Below are 26,110 nucleotides of genomic sequence, written 5' to 3' on the forward strand. Positions count from 1 at the left end.
TGCTTTTATATTCAGAAAGAAATGAATATTTATCATTAAAACTTTAAATTCTTATAATATAACAAAATAAATGATTCTTTAATAGACCCCACCTAACCATCAAAGAAGGGCCAAGGAGCTTTCTTGGGAAGCAACCTAGAGTGTGCTCACTTAGAAATAATCCAGGACTTACAATTCTAGCCTTAACCTACTTTTAAACTTTTATGTGCATTTTGTTCAAAAGCAATTATCCAGTATCTATTTTACTGTATGTATGTTTGCATTCATTTTTTAATGTTGAGAAGTAAGCGGACATGACTCCTTACAGCTAATGATACTGGACCAAGCAAAAAAAGGGTATGAAGAGTGCAGCCAGCTTTTGCCACAGGCCACAGAATTTAAGGAGACCCCATACAAAACTTTTAAGATAATGATAATCAGAAATTAGAGGACATGAACAAAATGTATTTGAGTATGAAACAGAACATTGTAACACATCCTCAAAAACCCAGTCAGAGATGCAGTTTGATATTTCACAAATGTCAAAAAGATGCACAGAGAAAAAATTCCATCTAAGTTATTTAATATCCACTTGTTCTCAAATTCAGACTACAAATCTAAACACAAAAAATAAAGACAAGGAATTTTTATGGTTAAAAAGTTTATAACCCCCGCAGAGAACCCACAGAGAAGTTTCTTTGACTCTAACAAAAAAAAAAAAAAAAAAAAAAAAAAAAAGTTAAAAATCCAAAAAACAAAAAAAACTGGAAATAGATACAATCGAAAGCACAATTTTACCAATGGAAAAAAAATTTTATTAAAAAAAAATTACCATTTAGGTACTCAGCTATGGCAGTGGGTAAACAGGCCCAGATGTTGGCAGACAGCCCCATACCTGTAACCCCACATCTGTTCCCATACTGTACTTCGCTGACCAGAGCTTCTCTGGTTCCTAGCTCAGAAATGAAATGCTGAAATGCATTGTTTACATGAAGTTAATAAAAATTAAACTTAAAAAAAATGTTTTACAAGGTTTTCAAAGGCAATCTAGTGCAAAATGAGAGGATGTCAGTAACTAGTCTGAAAGGGACACTGGGCCCTTGACACAGAAAAGGCCAAGCTAACAAAGGAGTGCCTTCCACTCGCAGCCTGCCCACAGAGCACAGTCAGTGTGCCAGCTTAGCAAGGACATGTAACAATTGTTCTAAGAAGAAAGCATTATGATTCTTTCTTCCAGTATAAAGACTCTTTATCACAAACCTTCCCAAGAAAGTGGGAAATGAGAACTTTCCAACCCTCCAAAGTATTGGTTAAGGGCTTAGATATTCGCAAATCTGATTCAATCTGCAACAACAAAAATTCCTTTTACTGCTCTTATTCTATGGCCTTGGTTTGCAGCTTGACTTCCTTCTGAATAGGCCAAGAAAGCTCAGAATGTCCTCATGAAGCAGTGGCCCAGTATACTAAAAACAGTATACTAAATGTACTTTCCCACTTTAGCCTCTTTGAACACAGTGCTACTCCCAATGAAACTGTTGGTAGAATTTTACAGATCAGCCAACTGTACAAATTCTCTACCAATCTCAACATCGGCTCAGCATCATTCCCTCCACACAAAATAATGTTAATGTAAATAGTAAAGAGGTAAAGCAACATCAACTAAAAGGAAAGAAGCCTGAGGTAACTCATTACAATCAGTACATTCCTGCTGACTTCATTATTGCTCCACTCAGCAAATTTCATTCATAATTACAATTAGGAATTGATAAGTACTAGAACTAGAAATTCCATATCGTATTCCAAATATATGCCTTTAAATATAAAAATAACACAACTACCAGGAAACAACTGCTAGTGTCCAGTGTCCTTATAAATGCCATTATTTTAAGGCTGCTAGAAATTAGACTATTCTCATTTCCCATGTTTCCTTACAATACATCATTTTTACTTGTGGTGCCAAACATATAATACTGGATTCTATCAGAAGCATCAATAAATTAAAATGTCTTTATAATATACAGTGGCTAGAGTATGTCGTGTTTCCCATTTCATAAAGAAAAGTTAAAATAAAAACAGTATGTAGGGAGAGAAAAAATGGTTTATATGAAATATATGTGGATTATCAATGGCCATTCAAGTCTGTCCATCCAGACCCATTTTTGGCCAGTCCTGTTTACTCTGTGGTTCAAAAGGTTGATATCTATAGACTTGTGCTCTGGATCCTCATTGGACTGGGTTAACTGACTGACGACACTGTCATGAACAGGAGGAGTGCCTTTTCCTAAGGAAATGAGGCTGGCTGTGTGGCACCTATGGAGATGTCATTATAGTAAGGCCTATTATTGATATATTAAATTTTAAGTGGTTCTAGAATATTATATATTCTATTGATAATATGCATGTCATATGTGTATGTTTGTAAATGTCTTTCATTTCATAATAGGTTATATACATTACATAGGTAGAAAAAATAAGCCTCCATTTTCTTTTTAAGGTGCTTAAAGGGCAAATACAATGAACAGAGACAGCTCTTTCTAGTCTACAGCTTTCAAAATAACCTTAACATCTTCAACAGAGGAACAAGTTCCTCTCTAAAAATGAACACATTTCCAAGTACTAAATTTAAGACTCAAACTTCTTACATTTTGTTAAATCTCCTTAAATCTCTGAAGGGAAAGAGGATGCAGGGTGGCAAGTGCCACCTTGTGGGCATCCTAGAAACTGTTCTGAGTTTCAGAGCCAATCATTACAAATGTTTACAAGATTCCAAATAAACAAACTGTTATTGTAATTTAAATCAAAAAGGCAATTCTGCCAGGACCTTACGTCAATAACTACAATAAACTGTATTCCTGTGAGTAGGGAGTTAAGACAGGTTCTCACTTCATCCCAGGCTGCCCTGGAACTTACTATGTAGCCCAGGCTGTCCTCACACTCCTACCAATCCGCCTGCCTCAGGCCCAGGCCCAGGCTCAGGCTCAGTGGCCAGGCTGCTGGGATTACAGCTATGCACCAGCATACCCAGCATATCTGTGGACTTGACTAAGAGCTCCTGCAATATTTCTATTCACAGCACAACATCTAACTCTTACCTGCAGGAGCTAGGCTGGATTATGCAGGTTGAGACTGCCATATACCAAATGCAGTTTAAAAAGCATCTAGCTGGTGGAGAAGTTAGAATAATTCTCCTAGTTTTTATGATGATCAAACAAAGCTATAAAACACTATGTCTCAATAAATAAACAAATAAATAGTAAAATGGGGGAGGGGCCTTTCACAAAACCCAAACCAAAGAAAGTTATCAAGAATCTAAAATACAGTGGAATTAACCAGCAGATACATCCATAAGTCTATAACCTGTGTGTACATGTCTCATAAGCAGAAGTTAATGATTTAACAATTCAGGTGAGCTGGGGTCCCAGCTCAGTGGCAATGTAAGGTGCTTCCTAGTGTCATGAGGCACTACACAAAAGATGTTATACAGCATATCAACACTACACACACACACACACACACACACACACACACACACACACACGAGACTAGAGCAGAATAGACATACCAGATCCTTGTCTTTAAAGAACAGTTCCATTTTCTCACAAAAGTGAATGAAGCCCACCCACTGCAAACATGGTCTTTTAATTTGAAGAGCATGCAGCTCAGCAGTATTACCACAGCCTGTTTTGATTTTTAAAACATATACCTTGTCTAACTGGCCCAGGCCCTAGGTTTGATCACTACCCAAAATAATAACTGTTTCTTGTCATGTAAAAGATAGGAGATGACAACTGGTGAAGTGCCTGCCACCCAAGCATGAGTACCTAAGTTCTGATAGCTAACAACCACAAAAAATGTCAGGCACAGTCTCACATGTCTGTAACCCCAGAACTGGTAAAGGCAGGATCCCTCAAGTTCAATGTATTCTTAAGTATATAAAAAAACTAAGATAAAATTTCTAGGGTTATCTCTTTCTGTTATCTAATATTAATTCACTGAAAATGCATTATTTTTCCTTCCCAACCTGATAATGGAAACAGCTTATTGTAAAATTTAAAAATGCAAGATGTTATCTGCTGAAATCTTATCATTTTTAATTTAAAATTCTTTCCAAAAAGTGTAGGAAAATTTCAGATGCCTGTGTCTAGATTAGAAGATGAAGTCAAACACATTAAGTGTACGTGTGGCCACACCTCAAAGAAGCAAGGTCTGGAGACTGAGTACAGACACTGCTTTCTCCATCAACCCCTCTGGAAGCTAGAACATTTGTGTGTGCATGTGTAGAGATGGGGGGGGCAGGGTGAAAACAAAGAGACTACGGAGAATAAGAGCTCGGAGCTCCCCTGTCTGGACAGACCTAGGAAAGCAGCAGGAGAAGCAAAGCAGGGCCCTCTAGATCACCACCTCAGTCTCTCTGGAAAACTCTGATGCCAGGCCTCGGAAGTGACAGTGTGCCTACACTAACAATGCCTGCATCCTCCTTTTTATTATCCTATTTCTTGGTCCATCTTGCTCCTTTTTCTTGACTGTTTGAGGTAATGTATCCTTATGACTTCAATTGAAAGAATAAAATGACAAGACTAGAGGATCTGTTTTTTTATCAAGAAATATGACTTCAAAGTCCAGGATTAATTTTTAAACACAATGAAGAAAAATTACTAATTTTGTTTTTTAAAGGTTCTCCTCCTCCTCTTCTATTTTCTTCTCCTTCCTCTGTTTATGTAGTCCTAGCTGTCCTGAAATTCATTTTGTAGATCATGCTGGCCTCTTAACTCAAGAGATCTGCCTTCCTCTGCCTCCCAAATGCTGGGGAAGGACTCTTCTTTAACTATGTAGACTGCACACACATACCATGAGCATCTCTAGACCCTGAGGAGTTAACAAACGCCATCAAACTATCACACAGTAACAGCACCGAAACAATACAGAAGTTAGCAAAGGCAATTTCATCAATAGTTTCACTATGAATCGAAATGTTATAAGTAATACATGAAATGACCTGTAAGCCACTGAGTGCCTTACCCCTCCCCACTCCCCCTCTGCTTTTTCACACGGTATCCTGTGATGTTTGCTGGCCCTGAACTCACTGTGCAGCTGAGCAGCACTCGGAACTCCAGACCACACTACTTTTCTATGTCCCAAGTGTCAGAATTACAGATGTGGCCACCATGCCCAGTTATTGAGATGATTTTTTAGAGACCACAACGTAATTATTCTAGTATACCCTGGAAAACAGTTGTGTAAGCTTTGTGCTTCACTGTCTTTTGTTTTCTCCTAAAAGCACTTGAGGAGCTGGCACAATGCTACAGTTGTAAATGCAGTACTCAGCCAGGCAGTGATGGCGCACACCTTTAATCCCGGCACTTGGGAGACAGAGGTGCCAGGAGGCAGAGGCAGGTGGATTTCTGAGTTCGAGGCCAGCCTGGTCTACAGAGTGAGTTCCAGGACAGCCAGGGCTACACGGAGAAACCCTGTGGGGGGGTGGGGGGGAGGTAAATGAAGTACTCAGGAGACAGAAGCAGGAGAGTTATAAATTCTAGTCCAGCCTGGACTACATATAGTTTAAGGATTAACATGGGTTACAGAGTGAGGCTCTATCAAAGTAAAATCAGAAAGAAATCAAAACAAAACACACCAATAGTCCAATTTCTAAGTAAAGGACTAGTCTGTGAATGCCCTATGAACATGGCAACTCACCAGGTCTGAAAGGGAACTCAGTGAGGATGCCCTTCCCAAAACCACCACTCTGTGAACAGCCTGCAAAGTTCTGAAGGAACTGAGGACTATCACACATGAAGCTTCCCCAATTTCTCTCCCATGCAGAAAAGTCTCTTCTGAAGAGGATTTTGTTTCCAACGCAACATTGGGCACACAGCAACAGCTAATCGGCCTGGACTGCCAAGTCCTGTGTGCAGATACTGATCTCTGCCCTCCGATTTCAGTCTGAAGAGGTTGTTACAGGATTCAAAGTAATGCACATACACTCATCATTTCACCATAAACTTGGACAACTGTACTGACAATCTCATAGTGAGAGATATATTTGCCCTTTACAGGCCACAAAAATTGCAAGAATATATGTATATCTTTCCTTTAAATACTAAAAATAAGATAACTAGTCAACAACAAAAATATATATAAGAAGCATTCTGAGCTATGAACTATTGCTAACTCGTCAAAATTACAAAATGGCGGGCATCTCCTATAAACAGGTAAGACTTCCAATGGAGGAACTGGGACACCAACCCAGCTACAAAACCTTAGACCTACAAGATGTGCTAGGGTAAAGATGGAACAGAAACTGAAAGGAATGGCCAGCCAATGACTGGTCCAGCTTAAGACCCATGCCGTAGGCTGGGTAGTGGCGGCACACGCCTTTGATCCCAGCACTTGGGAGGCAGAGGCAGGTGGATTTCTGAGTGTGAGGCCAACCTGGTCTACAGAGTGAGTTCCAGGACAGCCAGGGCTACACAGAGAAACCCTGTCTTGAAAAACCACAAAAAAAAAAAAAAAAAAAAAAAAAAAGAAAGAAAGAAAGAAAAAAGAAAAAAACCACCATGCTGTGAGAGGGAGCCTACCCCTTACACTATTCATGATATTCTGCTATACAGACAGGAGCCTAGCATAACTGTTATCAGAGAGGCTTCACCTAGCTACTGATGGAAACAGATGCAGAGAGCCACAGCCAAACATTAGGTGGAGTTTGGTGAATCTTGCAGAAGGAGGAAAGGAAGGATTATAGGAGCCAGAGGGATCAAGAACACAAGAAAACCTACAAAGTCAACTAACCCAGGTCCATAGGATCTCACAGAGACTGAACCACCAACCAGGGAGCCTACATGGAACTAAGGCCCTCTGAGCATATGTTATAGTTGTGTAGCTTAGTCTTCATGTGAGACTCCTAACAGCAGGAGCAGGGCTGTCTCTGACTGTGTTGTCTGCCTTTGGGACCATTTCCTCCTACTGAGCTGTCTCATCTACCCTCAACAAAAGAGGATGTGCCTAGTCTTATGGCAATTTGGTATGCCAGGGCTGTTTGATAGTCATGAGAAGGAGTGGATAGGACATAGGGAGGATGTGAAGCAGGGAGGAAGAACTGGGAGGAAAAGAGGGAGGGGAAACTGTGGCTGAGACAGAAATAAATGAATTAATAAAAAAAAATTACAAAGTGACAAAACATGAATTTTTAACCCTGAACACAAACTACAGGAATGTATTGCTTTGGGTCAACAAGACAGCTCACCTTATAAATGTACCTGCCACCAAGCCTTATAACCTGAGTTTAATCTCTAAAAACTACATGGTGGAATAACATGAACAATTCCTATTAGCTGGTCTCTGAGTCTCTGACTTCCACATGTGCACCATCGTGTGTGTGTGTGTGTGTGTGTGTGTGTGTGCATATATATATATATATATATAATGTAAATGTATTAAGTTTTAGAAAGGAAAAAGCATTCCCATGTTTTACGAGTTACTTGGTTCACTTGACAAGCACTTTTTGAGCACTGTACTGTGTGTACCCAGTTTAAACACAGTACCAACGAAAGAAGAAAGCTTTCCTAGAAGGATCTATGCTTTAAAAAAAGAAGGAGAAAAAAGGGTAGGATAATGACAAGATACTGAACTACTATGAAACAGTGTACTACCAACTGTTATAGGCTCAGAGGTAAGTTGACAAACTACTCAGAAGATAAACGGACTACTTTTGATAAGGGAGAGAGTAGAGAGAGGGTTGTCTGACCTGAAAGGAAGGGAAGACCATAGATGGGAATACAGAAATAACAGGTAGGCTAGGGAGATGGCTCAGTTTAAATGTTGCCATAATGATAATATAAATGTCTGATATGCAGGATATCTGATATTTGACCCTTGTGAAAGGACTGTCCAACCCCCAAAGGGGTCACAACTCGCAGGTCGAGAAGCACTAATCTAGCTAAATCAACAAGCTTTAAATTCAGTGAGATGCTATCTCAAACATAAGGTGAAAAGTTATTAAGGAAGACATCTAAGGTTAAACTCTTGCTTCCACATGTATACACAAACACATATACACACACATGAGCATACCCACAGGGTAGGGAGGAAAAAGAAGGAAGAGGAGGAGGGAAGGATGGCAGGATGGGAGAGATCACAGGATGAACTCACACAGGTGTGAAGTCTTGCAAAGACACTACAGGAGTTAGCAAATGCCTGGGATCAGAGGTAGGGAAGGACAGAAGAATAAACACTAAGCTCTGGGATGGAACACACCACCTAAATGTTTACAGACCAACTAGAAGCATCCAGGAAGACAGTGCTAAGAACAGGGACTATTCACACTGCTCCTGCTGAAGGCCGCCTTCTTCCAAGGCAGACGGGAGGGGCAGCTCTTAAGGAGTACCACAGACACCTGCAGCAGGGAGAAGAGTCAAGGGAAGAAAGGAGCAGCAGCAGATCACAGCAAAAGAAGCAACTGAAAAAGATCAAATAGTGCAGAAAGATCAACAGGGGAACTGAGAAGAGGCTATTGAATGCTGGCCATTGACAACACACTTCCAGCCATACAACAGCAGAATGTTAGGACAGCTTGTGGAAGGTAGTACTCTTCCTCTAAGCCAGAGGTTTTCAACCCTTAGCTGTTGAACAACCCTTTCACAGGATTGCCTAAGACCATCAGACATAGATGTTTACATTACAATTCATGACAGTAACAAAATTACAGTTATGAAGTAGCTATGAAAAAATATTATGATTGAGGGTCACCACAACATGAAGAACTGTATTAAAGGGTCTCAGCATTAGGAAGGTTGAGAACCACTGCTCTAGGACCTCAGACAGGCCTTTTCCTTACCCATGGTTCTTGCCAGTCCAGCATAGCCCATACTTAGCAAGAAGCAAGCCTACCATTCCTGCTAGCTAGTTCCCTCCACTTGTGATATCTACTCAGTCTTGCTATCTACTCAAATTCCCATTTGATAACTTACTGTTGTAAATGGTATTAATAACTTTATTAGTTCTTATTTGGCTGGCCAGCCCCCCAAATAATTAAGACAGTCCTATGATTTATTTAATCAGCTTTAGCACAATTATGGGTGATTAACCCTAAACTATTTTTCTACACTAGACTGGCTATCTCCCAGCTGCAATCCCCAAGCTACTTGCTGTTTGAGTCTCCCCCAGGTTACCTCTGCTCCATCAGTCATCCTGAGGGGACTCTTCTCTGGCCATGTGCTCCTGGTCATCACATATAATGGAGACCTCCTACTCTGTCTCATTTCTCCTTTTCTCTCTCTTTCTCCCCCTCTACCCTCTTTGTCCCTATCTGCAACCCCCAGCTGGTAACCTACCTCTATTCTCCCCAGTAATTGGCTGTAGCCACTTTTATTTAACTAGTCATAAAAGATTGGTGAGCAAAGCTTGTACAACATCACTTGGTGTACATGAGAATCTGCTTGTTGGGACTGCACCCAGATCTTGGAGGGGAAGCAATATTTAGCATTTGAAAACAGAAAAACCAGACCAACCCCCAACATTTCCTTTTGTCTATAAATAAAAGTTCTTTCTCTTATTATAATAAACAACATACAGTTGAACAATTATGAAAACTATTAGGTAAGGTTTATATTCACAAAGTCCAGTCCATCTGTATTTAGCAACTTGGGATAAAGTACTGTTATCTATCCTATGTTGGTGAGTCCAGAGTTCTGAATCTAAATCATTTTCTATCATAACTTGCAGTACTAACCTAAAAACATTTTCTTAGACCTAAAAACATTTTAAATCCTAAACAATTTAAGCTTAATTTTGAGATTATAACTATCTAGTCTTCAATCCCATCAGAGACTTGCAAAGGAATAAAATATTGCCTGGGTGTGCAGGAAGTGCAAGAAATCAGCTTCCAGAACTATAGAAATGACAGAGGAGCTGGCTGCCTGGACAGTCCCCCAAAATTGTCTCTATAACATTGAAGCATCCATCTTCAGCCTTCTAGCCCAGTACATCTAACAGACTTATTTGGAGCAGGAATTATGAAGTGCTATCCTACCTTGCCTTGCAAAGCTTGACAGTTGACTTCCTTGTGTCCATGTTTGTCCACTTTGGACAGAATTCTGTCTGTAGTTGAAGCAAAGGCAGATTTTACCCAGTGGCAGCTTGCCACATTTGACGTAAACTCCATAAAGAGATTATCTGATGTTAATCATCTTCTTTGAGGGGGAGTGGGGGTACTGCCAGGAGCAGACCTGTCTCATTGTCTAAAAAAGGCTTAAATTGTTAAAAACATCTTTAAATGCCATACTCTGTGAATCTCCAAGGTTTTTGAAGACCATCTATCTATCTATAGTGTATGTGAATTGTTTTTAGCTATTTACTACCTGATTAACCTAGGAAGCAGATTTTGTGATAAACTAGTCTAGTATCTAACATGACCATGAGTTTAACTGACTATTAACTCATATTACTTATCCTAAACAGCTTGTAATAGCAGATTTAAAAGGGACTAGAACTTCATATTACACTATTAAGAATCATCTAGGTACAATACCCAAAATAAGAGTTGAAAACATGCCGGGCGGTGGTGGCGCACGCCTTTAATCCCAGCACTTGGGAGGCAGAGGCAGGCGGATTTCTAAGTTCGAGGCCAGCCTGGTCTACAGAGTGAGTTCCAGGACAGCCAAGGGCTACACAGAGAAACCCTGCCTCGAAAAACCAAAAAAAAAAAAGAGTTGAAAACATGTATATAGGGTCTGAAGGGACGGCTCACCAGTTAAAAGCACTGTCTGCTCTTCCACAGGTTCTGAGTTCAACTCCCAGCAACCACTTGATAGCTCACAACCATCTATACTGGGATCTGATGCCCTCTTCTGGCATGTAGGTATACATGCAGATAGAGCACTCATATACATTTAAAAAAAAAAAAAACTTTTTAAAAAACCATGTATATATAGTATGTTTTATATAAAATATCTATACCAATGTAACAAAATACAACCTTAATATGTAACAATATACAAAGATCTATACCAATGTAAGATTACTGGCTATAAAATATTCTTTGTTTTAAGAGAAGATCCAATAAACTACTTTTTTCCTAGTCTTCCTATATTATTTCTATATCTACTCCTTTTTGCTATTATTGCTATATTATTTCTATATCTCCCTTTTCCTTCTCAACCCCTTTCCCTTTACCTGAGGAAGAAAGGATAGAGAAAAGAAAAAGAAAGAGAAATCCTCACTTCCTATACCTTGTTTGTCTGTTTTTTTAAATCAAGACCATTTAATAACTTGTAAGCAATCCCTTTAGAATGACAAGCATCCATCACCCAATAGTGACCAAAACCTACCCTCCCCCCACCTTAAGAGAATGGGACACTGCTCTCTTAAAATTGCTTCCTGCTGATTTTGGAGTATAGTTTTTCTTTTGGGGGGCCCAAGAAGATTAGGAAAATAGTTAGACTTAAGAAAGCTAGCTGTAACAGTTGTCCAGTCTCTATATGCTGTGGAGATATAAGCTTAAATGAAATCCAGACTGAAATAGTCTGTGATGCTGAATGAACTGAATTAGTTGTTTTGAAGTTCAAGTCCCCCAAATAATCAAGACATAATTCTATTGATCTTTTTAATAGGACTTGGCTATAGCCACTTTAACCAGTCAGAGAAGATTGGTGAGCAAAGTTGATACAACATTATTTGGTGTGAGAGTCAGGATTGTAACCAGATCTTAGGGCCAGTATTTAGCATTTAAATACACAGCAGTTCCAGACCAACCCTCAACAATATCTAGTCACTGGGCAACTCTGTAGGAAAAGGTTAGCAGGGGTCTGTCCTCCTAGCCTTGATGTAGCCTCTTCCCATCGCCACACTCCCACTCCCACTGCACACATGTCTTGGTTATGTGCTGTTAGAATACAGGATATAAAACCTTTCTCAACTACTGTAATAAACAGTATTGACACCTGACATGATCGCCTTAAGAATCTTTCTTATGTCTTAGTAAGCCTCAGAATTCTTTCTTTAACCTCCATCTCCACTAGGAGTGAAACACACTCACAAGCAATCTATACGTAACTGCTCACACTGCTCAACACGCTGTGCTGAAAAGAGATGGGAGATAAGGAAATAACAGGTAAGCAGACATGCAGAGAGCTACAGTGGGTGCCCAGGCTGCTCTGTCCTGCAGCAGTGCAGGAGTAGACACCACTCAGAACTGTACCCACGGCTGAGGAACCCCTTGTTCTTCAAGATCCTCCACTAAGGTAAAGCCAGATCCTGGAATTCACCACAGAAAATAATATCAGGACCAGACAGCACAAATCAGGGTTGGGAGTTTATTAAAATGAGATTTTTTAAAATTATTTATTTAGTTTATATATATGGATCCTCTATTTGCATGTACCCCGATGGTTGTGTGTCACGTGATAGGTTGCTGGGAACTGAACTCTGGATTTCTGGAAGAGCAGCCAGTACTCTTAACTGCTGAGCCCATCTCTCTAGCCCTAAAATGAAAAAAAAATTTTAACACAGATTTAAGCATGAAGGTTAGCAGAAGGTCACTTGGGGGAAGAAAAAAGAAGCACACCCAAGAGTGAGGGTGTGGACTTCTCCCAGGAGAAACACAAATAAGTGTCTTAGTAATATCTGTGCATACAATTTTGGTGGCTCTCAAGTTACATCTCAAAGGGTTATTAGGATTGTTTTTCCTTTTTTCTCTTTTATGGTAAATGAGATTATATGGTGATCTGAGATTACAAACAGATAAATGATAGGCCACAATGGTTGTACAAGAAGACTGCCACGTCTTTAACTATTATTTTGGTGTAAGTCCTAGAAAACTGAAGGTCAACAGTTGGAAAGAAGAATGTTAATATTCTTACTCAAAAATATCTCTCTATAAAAGAGACAGTGTCTATATGCCAGCAACCTTCGTAAATGCTGTGAATTGTGTTAAGTTCTTGATCCTTAGTGAAAGACTTCAACCAAACCCAATATATGGGGATCCTATCCCTTTTCATGTCCCCAAAATTCCCCCTACCTGCCTCACTCTTAACTAACTTCAATTTTTTTGTACCCCTGAAACAGTAATAGAACAGAATTCCCCCTGAAAATGGGGGGACGTTGATAGTTTATGACCACTGCAAGAGTACCAAAATTAAGGGGAGCCTTTATTACATGGAAAGCAGACCACGATCATAAAATAAAAGGAAACCAATTCAGGGAGAAAAAGAAAGTAATGACACAAAGCATAGAAAGTGAACTCCCCACAAACTGTTCCTATCTTCCTGCACCATCTCTTGTGAGTCACCTCAAATTCTTCCTGGACAAACAAGAGGTATTAAAAAAAAACAACAAAAATAAAAGCCTTTAATACACATGAAATATAAATGTTTAAACACATATAGTAAAGGTCATATGAAAGCTAACAGGCACACAGCCCAAATACTTACTACAACAAAAGACTAGACTCCTTTTACTTTCAGAGCCCTGAGAATTTGAGTCAGCCATTTTGATAAGGAGGTAACACATGAACAAACAAGTTAATTTATGTGCAATTCCTTTGTACTGCTAAAATGAAAATGAACAATAGTTTAATGAATTGGACATTATTCTCTAAAGATGCTAAATTATTCAGAAACATCTCCTGGTTGTGGACTGAACCTGGTTGGCTGCCTGTCTGCCCTCTGCTGCTACAGCCTTCTCTGACTGCTGAGGCAGAGCAGCTGACCCACTCACTCTGCTTCACTCTTCCCACAGCCCCAGCACTTGGCATATTTTATACATTTTTTGTTCTCTGTTTCCCCTACTGTAAATATGAACAAGAGATAAAACAGAAACTAAGACTTGCCTGGCACATATTAGGCCCCCCGATAAATATTCATTAAAAAGATAAGCAAACAAATTGGAGAACAGAAATACACACCCACAGTTCTGGAGCTACTCAAAATCAAAATCATGTGCTGGCTTCCTTACCTCAGTATATAATCTATCCTTCCCCAACCGCATATGCTCTGTGATTTGTAGTAGATTTCATTTCTTACCCCGCATTTCATAAACTCTTCTTAGTAATGCCTTACCCTCTAATAAAACTGCTTTCTTTTCTTCTTACAGTGCAATTCCTTCATCAAATACTTGCCCTGCATTCTGTCTTACCCCAACAAGATCCTCAGACCATAAATGAAAATATTTCAGGCTATATGCCAAATTAACATGGCATTCTTCACAGGTAGAATGCTACCATCACACCTCAGTTTTATCATCATGCCATAGTTTTTTGCCATACAGAAGAAACACCCAGCCAAGCATAACTCTTAGCTGGACATTTACAGGACTCACCTGTTGTCTGTTCCATCTAAGTCACAACAATCCTAAAGTCACCTCTACCAAACTAATTTCACAGCCGTTATGGAGCTGGGGACAAGATCTACATCAAAGTTGGGAACAGAAGGAACGTGGAACATGTGGTACAGGCTGAAGGTTGAGCGCTGATGTGAGAAACGGGACAGCAGGAAGGCCTGTAGCTGCTTGCAGAGCCTAAGGGACCCATTCAGCTTTCCAATGTCAAGTCTGTGGTCAGAAAAATCCATTCTAGTAACGATGGTTCCTGGACTGCATCCTCTGCAGTCCTGCCTCATAGCAAGATACTTGCAAATACTTGCAATCTAAAAGATGAGGTCAGGGGAAAGAGAGGAGCACCTGAGATCAGCTGCAGAACAGTGAGGTGGCTGTGGGCCACACCATGCTCTTGCTCTGACTCACTGTCTCCACTTCACATCATACCTGACACCTTAACTCTCAAGAAGCCCAACCTCTTCTCAACTTAAAACAACCCCTCAAAACACACAAGGGCATTTCTGTTCTTTGGGAAAAGGAAGAAACAATCCAAAAATGAGAAATTTTCTTTGAGGTTCTTGATATAAAGCCATTCTAATACTACTGTTTTTTAGTGGTCGAGACATTCACACACCTTGTAATCCCACCACTTGAGAGACAGAGGCCAGACACCTTGGAGTGGACTGCATGGTTTGAGATGGGCCTGAGCTACATCAGACTGTCTGATGGGGGAGGGGTATAGATTTCCTTTCATTTCAGCTTACGTTTTTAAACTCAGATGGTCCTTTGCTAATTAGAACTTCGCTGAAATCTACTTCACATCCTATTTAACATTCACTTCTTGCAAGAGTTGCTACAGTGTGTTTTTAGTGTTGTCATCAAGTACTTGCTTTTAAAACAAAAACTCAAAGGAGGAATGTAAATTATAACTTTGTCAGACATAGTTTAATTAACATGGCCTTTCAGTGTTTAATATGGCAGCTCTGTCCTGTTACTTTCTTCCTATCTTTCTTTCATTTAAGAGTAACAATTAGTCCAGCAAGATGGCTTGGCAGGTAAGGTCATTTGCCACCAAGACTGAAAACCAGAGTTTGAGCCCCAAAATCACGTGGTTGAAAGTGAGAACTGATTCTCACAAGTTGTTTCTGACCTCCACATGTGTGCTACAGTGTGCACATGACGAAAGAAAGAAAGAAAGAAAGAAAGAAAGAAAGAAAGAAAGAAAGGAAGGAAAAAAGTTGACGCACGTCTTTAATCCCAGCACTCAGGAGGCAGAGACAAGTGGATCTCTGTCAGTTTGATGCCAGCCTGGTCTTCAGAATGAGTTCCAGGACAACTAGGACTACACACAGAAAAACTCTGTCTTGAAAAACAAACAAACAGAAAAACAAGATTTTTATCAACCAATCTAGATGCGGTGACTCATGCCTATAACCCCAGCATTTAGACTGAAGCACGTTAGCTCGAACACATATATTTTCAAAAGAACAAACTGCAACTTACAGACATAATTTTCTATGGAGGAAAAAGACATCAGTTTTACACAGAAAGTTCAGGGATGTTGTTATATGTTGTGGTAGATAAAGTTTCTAAGAGTGGTGATCCCCTCGTGTGAGATTAAGGCAGCGTCCCTTAGCTACATCAGGGAGAACCATTCAGAGAGACTGAGGAAAACTACAACAGCTCAGCCCCAGCAAGGTTCTCTTTTACTCAGATGTCTCAAGAGAAGAGCAGAGTGCAATCCCATGTTACACCAACCTGGTTAAAGAGATCAACAATTATTTTGCTTATGCCATCTCTTTTAAACTATTATTGCAACCTTACACACACACACACACACACACACGTACATATATATGTATGTGTAGATCAAAAACTATTTTTCTACCAAATTTCTTATAACTGCTTTAAATCAATCTAAAATATAGAAGTAGCTTTTGGAGCTCAAAATTAAAAGACAAATAATTTGTGCCTTCTTTTTTGAAACCAGGTTCACCAAGTAATCTAGACTAGCCTAGAGCTCCTAGTAATCCTCCTGCCTTAGACTCTCATGTCCTGGGATTACAAGAGTGCTAGCTGTTTCCTCTTGTTATACATGAATCAGATTCTCAAACTCTAAGAAAATGCACAGTCTGACATGTGTCTCTGGTGCCATTAAATTTCCACACAGAGAACAACAGAGAAAATATGTGTCTATGTGGAAAGAGTGATGTTAAGACAGAAAATGTTGACAAAAAAGGATGTGAAAAAGTTAAACATTTTTTTCTTAACAACAAATCTTAACTGTTTGTAAGTGTACATATTCCCAAGGCTGGGCTGGCTATAAACAGTGCTCTGAGGGGCAGAGCTGAGTCATCAATGTCCCATTACATACTGCACACAGAGGGCACACAGACGGCAGACGGCAACTGTAACAGCGATGAACTACAAACTGTCCTGGAACTGGCTCTGTAGACCAGGGTAGCCTCAAATTAAGAGCACTCTAAACTCCAGGATGCTGGCAACTATTGATTTTTTTTTTTCACTCTTTTACATGATACCAGATTTAAAGACAAATTTTTAAACTGAATAAGGAAAGAGATAGCTTAGCAGTTAAGTGCACTTAATGTTCTTATAGAGAACCCAGGCCGGGCGGTGGTGGCACACGCCTTTAGTCCCAGCACTTGGGAGGCAGAGGCAGGTGGATTTCTGAGTTCGAGGCCAGCCTGGTCTACAGAGTGAGTTCCAGGACAGCCAGGGCTATACAGAGAAACCCTGTCTCAAAAACAAACAAACAAACAAACAAACAAACAAACAAACAAAAGAGAACCCAGATTCAGTTCCCATCATCTACAAGGCAGCTCACAACCATCTGTAACTTCAGATCCAATGGTTCCGATTCTTCTAACATCCACAGGCAGCAGGCATGCACACACATACACACAGACAGAACACTCACAAATAAAACATGTACATCTAACAAGTGTTAGCAGACAGTAAAGAACGTGGAAGTTTCCTCAAAATTAGCTTTTGGTCACAGAGATCATACTGAAAGCACTCAGCTGACCCGCTCTTTTGAAATTAAATTTTAACTTCAGGAAAGTCAAAAATTGCTAAGTACATCACACGCACACAAACACCATTTTTCAACTTCTCGGAAGGACTTCTACAGAGATGTCTATAAGCAGTGTCAGGACAGTGACAAATCCTACACAAACTAAGCAATGAAAGTTTTCTGTGGTGAAGGGCTGAGAAATGATGGTTTCTTAGTAACTTTTCTATTACTATGACAAAACACCATAACCAAGGCAACTTTGTTTAATTTGGGACCCCAGTGACACACTTCCTCAAAAAATGCCACACCTCCTAATCCTTCCCAAAACAGTTCCATCAACTAGGAACCAAGCATTCAAATATCTAAACCTAAGGAAGCCATTCTCATTCAAACCACCACATTCCATAGCCTAGCCCCTCAGGCTTATAGTCAGACCATATGTAAAATTCATTTAGTCCAACTCCAAAAAGTCCCCATTATCTTTCTCAGCTTCAACAATTTTTAAAAGTGAAAAATCTGTTCTCATACTAAAAGCAATCTCTTAACTGTAGGCCCTGTAAAATTAAAAAGCAAACTATGGAGTCCCAACGTACAGTAGAGCAGAATACATATTATCATCTCAAAACAGAGGAGTCAGGCAGAGGAAGAAAAGACTGAACCAAAGCAAGACCAAAAACTAGCAGGGCAAACTCCAAAGCCTACAGTTCCGCGGTTCTCAATCTTCCTCATGCTGCCGCCCTTTAATAGAGTCCATCATGTTGTGGTGACTTCCAACCATGAGATTATTTTTGTTGCTACTTCAGTTACTGTTATGAATAGTAATGTATGTGATATGTGACCCCTGTAAAAGGGTCATTTGACCTCCAAAGGAGTCACAGGCCACAGGTTGAGATCACTGTTACAGCCGCATGTCTGGCAGCAGAGGGCTCAAATGGCTCTGCCCTTCTACCTTTACTAAAACACACTTTTCTCATGGGCTGGTTCCACACTCTGTTTGAAGCTCTCCCAGTGTTCTGATATCTTCAACATCTTGGAGTCTCCAACACAATCTGGGCTTTATTTCATGGCTTCACAAACATGGCCCTCTCTGGACTTCCATGCAGGGACTCCCAGTCACATCCCTGGCCCCAGCAGCTCTATGGAATCACATTTGCAAAAGCTTTTCTTCATTGTTTTTTAGGAGCAGGAAATTCTCCTAGAAGCTTAACTCCCTGGGGTCTTGCCCTGAGGTCACCACTCCCTCTGCTCCATTTCAGATCAGGCCTTTCTTTAATCTTCTCATCTCTTCTAGCTTTGGATTCCATAAATTTCATGGTATGATTTTTCTCCTCAAACTACATTTTATATTTCTTTTTGCCCTATTTGCTCATTTTTATTGTAAACACTTATAATGGTGATTACTAATAACCATGTGATATAGTCCATAGTTGGCTGTCTTGAAATTTCCACCAGCGCTGGGCAGTGGTGGTGCACGCCTTTAATCCCAGCACTTAGGAGGCAGAGGCAGGTGGATTTCTGAGTGCGAGGCCAGCCTGGTCTACAGAGTGAGTTCCAGGTACATCCAAGGCTACACAGAGAAACCCTGTCTCGAAAAACCGAAAAAAGAAAAAGAAAAAAGAAAAAAAAAAAGAAATTTCCACCAGCAAGTAAATTAATAAAACACTTTTCAATTTAGCCTCAGGCAGACTCTTAGAACAAGGGCAGAAAGTAGCCACATTCGTTACCAAAATATCACAAGAATGTTTTCTAGCCCAGTCGCTAATATTGTTCTACCTTGAAACCTCAAGCTGGGCTTCTGTAGTCCACATACTGTCAGCACTACTGTCTTCCCACCCCATTAGATCCACTTAAAGCTTTCATTCACTTTCCTAGTCCAAAGTCTCTCACATTCTTCTAATACACAGCAGGATCAGCGACTTGACAATAACCCATTCCCTGGTATCAGTTTCTATCTTAATGACTTTTCTATTGATGTTATAAGACATTATGACCAAGGTAATTTATAAAAGAAAGCATATGCCAGGTGGTGGTGGCACACGCCTTTAATCCCAGCACTTGGGAGGCAGAGGCAGATGGATCTCTGAGTTTGGGGTCAGCCTGGTTTCCATAGTGAGTTCCAGGACATCCAGAGCTATACAGAGAAACCCTCTCTTGAGAAACAGAACACACATGCACACAGAAAGAAAAGGAGACACACAGACAGACAGAAACAGAGAAACAAAAAGAATATTAAAAAGTAATTTAAAATTACACTTTCAGAGGGTTAAGATCCTTGATGACAGAGCAAAGGCATGGTAGTAGGAATAGCTGAGCCCTTACATCTTAATTCACAACTTCAACAGAGAGCACAGTGAGAATGGCACAAGTCTTGAAATCTTGAATCCTGCCTCCAGTGATACCATACCTCCAACAAGGCCACACTTCCTAATCCTTCCCAAACAGTGCCACCAACTAAGCAGTTATATATGCATGCATGCCTCTGAGGAGCCAGCCTCCTCTAAACCTCCACAGATGGTAAGAAAGTACTTTACAGGTGATCTATGATTATAACAACGGCAACTGCATGAGAGTAGAGGTGAGGTAGCCCCAACACCAACTATCCACACAGAGACAAGCACTGTTCAAGATTCAGTTGGATAAGGAACCGTATTGAGCTCCTAGACCCATCACTGGCCTGGTAGAAACCACAGCTCCTTAAGCTATAAATGATGAAATTCCTGCCAAAGGTTGCCTGATACCATGGTAATTCACCCAGTTCTGCCAACTAGGGCTCTACAGATGTGGCCTGACACACCATCCTGTCAGACATAGCAGCAAAAAGGCCTAAATTAGATGATCTCAGACTTTCCTATTATCCTAGTGATTACTAGAAAACAAGCACTCCCCTATCTGGTAGATTCCAGCAAAATGTCCAAGGTGTACATCTCTGACTACAGAGCAGGGTAAGTGAACTTCAAGTATACACTAGAGTCCTGAGAAAGACAGTACCAAAAGTTACACTGTTCCACCAATCATATTGTGCTTAGTTGTTGCTCTATTCTGCCCTGCAAAACTGTATTAAAACTCACCAAATGAGCTGTCTGGGGTCACCTCTCCTTTGGATGCAGGACAACCCCATCGAATAAACTCCTCTAGCTCTGTATGGTTCACTGGAGGGTGGAGGGTGTGGCTAAGGCCTATCAGAGTCTTACAAAGGTTGATAGAGACACGGGTTCATTTGAAAGTTGAAGAGAAAGTTTCAAATCTCTGAATTTTCAAGATAAACATTTTCGATGTATGTATGACTTTTAAAAATGAAAGAAACTGGTGTGATGACACACCCCTTTAATCCTAGCATATGTGCAACAGAGACAGAAGAATCTGCGAGTTTGAGGCCAGCCTGGTCTACAGAGCTAGTTCCAGGACAGTCAAGGCTACATAAAGACACCCTGTCTCAAAAAGAAAAACCAAAAACCAAACCAAACAAATAAAAACTGGAAGTGGAACCCTTAGAGTTGGAGACAGTAGGTAAAGTGCTGTCCCAAAAGAATGAGAACCTGACTTCAGTCCCCAACACCCACATCAGACAGTCAAGAGTGTAGGCCAGTTCCTATATTCTCAGCAGGAGAGTCATTGGGGTAGCAGGGTACCTGAGGCTCTCTGGCTGGCCAGTTCAGCCTACATGGCAAACCCAGAGTCCCAGTGAGAGACTGTCTCAAAACTAAGATAGGGAGCTGGGGAACATGGGAAAGTGGGTGAAAGGTGGATGAGGTGCTTGTGGGACGAGTATAAGGATCTGAGTTTGGATGCCCAGCACCCATGAAAAGCCTGTGTAACAACACACAGCTCTAGGAGGAACGGGGGTAGGGGATAGTGTTTTACTCTAACTGAACCAGTGAGCTCCAGGCTCAGTGAGGGACTGCCCCAGAATGTAAATTGGAAAGAGATTAAGGAAGACACCCTCTGACTGCCCCATGTGCATGAATAGGAGATTACATACAAACACAAACACTACACACACACACACACACACACACACACACACACACACACACACGGCAGGACTAAGAGATGGCTCATTAGGTAAAGTTCTTGCCTCTCAGGAGTCAGGTCTTCATGTTTATCCTGAATTCAGACTGGAAGTGGAACCCTTAGAGTTGGAGACAGTAGGTAAAGTGCTGTCCCAAAAGAATGAGAACCTGACTTCAGTCCCCAACACCCACATCAGACAGTCAAGAGTGTAGGCCAGTTCCTATATTCTCAGCAGGAGAGTCATTGGGGTAGCAGGACTAAGAGATGGCTCATTAGGTAAAGTTCTTGCCTCTCAGGAGTCAGGTCTTCATGTTTATCCTGAATTCAGACCCTCAAAACCCATGGGGACAAGTGGAAATAGGCAGATGGCTAGAGCTGGTGGCCAGCTTGGGCAAAGTTCCAGCCAGTGAGAGGCCCTGCTTGAACAAAAGGTAAAAGGAATCTGAGGAACTACACTGAGGTTTTAAATGCACAGTGGCACAAACACTATCACAGAGGATGGTTCCCAAGGAATAACACCCGAAGTTGACCTTTGACCTTCACACAAACACACACATGAATATGTGCATACACACACACAAGCACACATGCACTGCATACTTAAAAAAATAGGAGTATATGGGGCTGGAGAGATAGCTCAGAGGTTAAAAGCACTGACTCTTCTTGTGGTTCTGAGTTCAATTCCCAGCAACCACACAGTGGCTCACAACCATCTGTAATGGGATCTGATGTCCTCTTCTGCTGTGTCTGAAGACAGCTACAGTGTACTCATATAAGTGAAATAAATAAAACTTAAAAAAAAATAGGTATACATATACACACAAAATCACTAAGTAAGAGCTTCTAAATTATCTAAATTAACTTCTAGTAATCACCAATACAAATATTACATACGTCAAAGAAAAGTGTGAATGAAAATTTGCAACACAAGTTGAAAACTCAAATATACTCTTGGATAGTCCAAGATACTCAAGACAGGCAGTAGTGGCTACTCTGAAACTCACTCTGTTTTTTTTGTTGTTGTTTGGTTTTTTTTGTTGTTTTTTTGTTTTTTTGGTTTTTTTTTTCGAAACAGGGTTTCTCTGTGTAGCCCTGGCTGTCCTGAAACTCACTCTGTAGACCAGGCTGGCCTCGAACTCAGAAATTCGCCTGCCTCTGCCTCCCAAGTGCTGGGATTAAAGGCGTGCGCCACCACCGCCCGCCCGGCTAGTAGTGGCTACTCTGGAAGGCAAAGGTCCCAGCTGGTGAGCTCTCCCCTGAGACTGGCGGAGCACATTCATCTAACCTGGTTTCTCATCCCCCACATCTTCATCACGACTTCACAGAACCTCATGACTGCGCCTCTCAGCTGGTCACCAAGAATGAATACAACTGGAGTCTCAGCATTCAAGAGGCTAAGGCAAGAGGATGGCTGAATTCAAGGCCCTGTCTCAAAAACAAAACAAAAACAGAAAACAGAAAAGAAAAACGGGCTAGGGTATAGCAGGATAGAAACCATGGGCACTTCCTCTCCCACCTCCAAGAAGACTGAAATAAAGACAAGAAGTCCTCTAACTCTTGGGTACTTCTCTTCACAAATGCAAAAATGCTTTTGTGAACTGGGCAATTAGATCCAATCCCCTAGAATTTGTCTGTAATTCAATACCTCTCAAACTTCAGTGTGCACCTGAAAGAATCATTGAGTGTCCCTTTAAAAAATCCCTTTCACCCTGGACTTGGACAAAAGCATCTACATTTAGCAGACAGGCAGATGACACAGGAGACAGGAATGATCTGCAACAGGCACACAGTTAAAAACAGCTGCTGCTCCATCAGTACAAAAAAAAAAAAAAGTGGGTGTGGTACCTCACCCCTGTAATCCTGGCACCTGGGCTACGGAGTAAGTTCTAGGCAAACCTAGGCTACAGAGTAAGAATCTTTCCATTTCTCCCAGTCCCCACCCCCTCTTTCTTTACCAACCCCTACTCCTGTGCAGAGGTATGCTACAGTTCACCTTGCAGCAAAGTGCATTTATGTAAACTGAACTCTATTTCCCACAAACACATATCAGAACATAGAAACATGCCTCCTGCTGAGGGACGGGAGCAGTTTTCCATCCAGGTACAATTCTGTGCCCTTCATTTATTTATCCCACCTAGGTAAAGGCTTACAAGCTAGGAATCCTTTTAAGAGTATTGTGTTCTCAGTTTAACTGCCTTAGTTATCAGGAATGTCAGTGTTCTAGAAAATACTAGATGAGTACAGTTTACTTTTGAAATCCTTAAAAATGCAGAATATCTCAGAAACTAGGACAGATCTATTGTTCCGATATAATCTGAAGCTTTCCTCTGGAAATCTAATGCTGTGCACTAGCTGCTGCAACAGTTGCTGATCAGCTACAGCCAGAGCTTCTAAAGAAAACATCAGCTAAGGGTACAGCCTTTTATCATTTGTAACCTTTGTACAAAAAAGTCCCCATTTCCACGAAATAGTGCAGATTAAATACAAGGTAAGGTAAAGATATTATTTTTCAGGGAATGAAGAAACAGAAGTAACTGATGCCAGCAGCTGAATTCACTTGGAGGCACTTACAACAAAAAGCATTTATGGTATGTGACAACCTAACTGTGCCTGGTCAGATGACATAATTAAAACGTAACTGGAAACTGGATATGCTGAATAACTTGTGAGACATGTGCTCCTGGCTGTCGCTAATACATCATCATACCTTCCTACTTTGAAAAACTGAATTCTTTGCAAATCTAAGTTTTGAAGTACCGAGTTCTCTTGAAATGATGTACCAAGGTCTGTTTTTTGTAAAAGAAAACAATGTACCTTTTCAGTGCTTTTTCCCAGCCCACTGTCATTGCAAACTGTCTTAGCCATTGAAACAATAGTGTTTAGTAACTACATCCTCAAAATAACATTTCCCAACCAATACTCAAAATTACGCTGATGATCCGTTACCTTCCAGTAATCAACTTTCTTCTGTCATCTTTCCTCAGAGCACACATTTTCAATTTTAACCAATACCAAATTAAGTTCACATATTATTCTCGTTTCCAATGCAATGTACCAAGTCCCCCCAAAATGCCCAACAATCCAACAGGAAGCAACACACGGACGGGGCAATTCCAGAGAGGCTGGGGATGCTCTCGCATCTTGTTCAAAATAATAATAATAAACTTTCCAGGATCTTTATTTACCAACTTAGGGAAAATTGGTTTGCAAACAACTAGCCAACTTCCCTCTCAAGTTGGCAAGTGAGAGAGGCATCGTGCGTTCACCGCGACCCCAGGACTGGCCCGGGAGCTCACGCCCATTGGCCCTGCCTGAGAGGAGACAATGGGAGCGGCGCGCGGGGCCGCGCTCCAGGAGCCCCGACAAGGCGGCCGGCCCTCCCCGTACCCCCCAAGCCCGCACTCGGCTCCGGGGCGCGGCCCACCCACGGCGGGGAGCCGGGGACCGCACTCACCGAACAGGGTCAGAGCCATGGTGGAGCCGCGCCTCCCGGCGCTCCTAGCTCCCGCGGCGGCCGGCAGACGGCACCTCGGCGGGGCGGCGGCCCGGGGGGCGTGGCGCGGAGGCCGCGGGGGGCCGCGGCGAGGAAAAGTTACGCGCGCGTTAGCGAGGGGCGCGCCCGGCCCGCGGCAGCCCGGCAAGCCACCGCGCGCCCGCACCTGTCGCCGCCATGGGCCCGCGGGGCGCGCGCGGGCGGGCGGACCTGAGGCGCGACCGGCCGGGCGGAGCGACGGCGGCCGGCGCTCACCGCGCACCCCGCGACCTCGCCGACGCCATCTTGCCAGAGCGCGCCGCATTCCCGCCGGCCCCTCGGGCGGCCGAGCGAGCGTTACCATGGCAACATGCTCGCTCGCGCGCGCGCGGCCCACGGGGACGCGCCCCAGCCGCGGCGCCTGGAGTAAGGCTGCGCCCCGGACCCCAACAAGCACACCCCCCCGAGCCAGCGGCGGCGGCCCCGAGGCTAAACGGGTGCGGCTCCTGAAATCCCAGGATTTTTCTTGAATGGGATGAGAGAACAGGGCGGAGGATGCTCGGGCTCGCGGGCAGGCGAGGTCTCCTGAGGACCAGGGTTCGTCTAAGGATAGGGGCTCCTGCCGGCGCCCTCAGGGTTAACCCGCAAGCGGTCCCTGCCTGTGGATGCTGCCAACCTTCCCTTGGGATGGAGGAGCCCCTCTTGTTTCCGATCAGTATACCCGGAAACGGGTAATTGAAAAGCATCAGGAATTATCTAAAATAACTGTTAGAAGACAGGTGCTTAAACCCACTGTGTCCTTTTTACGTTATACCTTGTGGATGTTGTCTGAGGGAAAATCAGCATTTCTCGCTGCCTGGCGAGTCTCTGCCACAAAAGATTATTCCCCGGAGCTTTTGGGTTTTATCTGATAATCACAGGCACGGTCTCTAGCTCTGGTGTTTTCTACTCGCCTTGTCTTCGCCTTAATTAGCGAGAGGCTATCCAAACGCCTTGCGATTTTTTTTTTCTTTATTTCTCGTTGCTACCTTTGTTCTGTTTAAAATAGTCCTTTTCCCTCCTAGTTTCTCTGTTTAGGGTTTGTTAGTGTTTGGATATGTAATTGTTTAATCTTAGGTCCTCATTTTCTCCCTCGGCACCTCTTGTTTTACAAGCTCCTCAGGTTCCCGGGTGTCATTTTTTTCTCTTTTCTCTAAATTTCAACTAGTTATTGTGTTATATAAATAGCTTCTTTTTAATATATCTCAAGAATCAAATCTTTATAAAATGATAATTACTACATCAAATAGAAGTGCAGCTAATCCATCATC

At 41.8% G+C, this 26,110-nt stretch overlaps 1 protein-coding gene across 2 annotated transcripts in view; it reads right to left on the minus strand.

The window, feature by feature from the left end:
• Chn1 (chimerin 1) overlaps positions 1-24,924 on the minus strand; it is a 150,726-nt gene extending 125,802 nt beyond the window's left edge. Inside the window, exon 1 of one of the 2 annotated variants that reach the window (XM_034495622.2) lies at positions 24,783-24,924. In XM_034495622.2, coding sequence (XP_034351513.1) covers positions 24,783-24,801 — 19 coding nt within the window. In that variant the 5' untranslated portion in view covers positions 24,802-24,924. The remainder of the gene's footprint in view (positions 1-24,782) is intronic. The other variant, XM_076928912.1, reaches the window with a different exon arrangement.
• Positions 24,925-26,110: the final 1,186 nt, after the last annotated feature.

Source organism: Arvicanthis niloticus, chromosome 2, assembly GCF_011762505.2.
Source record: "Arvicanthis niloticus isolate mArvNil1 chromosome 2, mArvNil1.pat.X, whole genome shotgun sequence".
Classification (NCBI taxonomy): Eukaryota; Metazoa; Chordata; class Mammalia; order Rodentia; family Muridae; genus Arvicanthis; species Arvicanthis niloticus.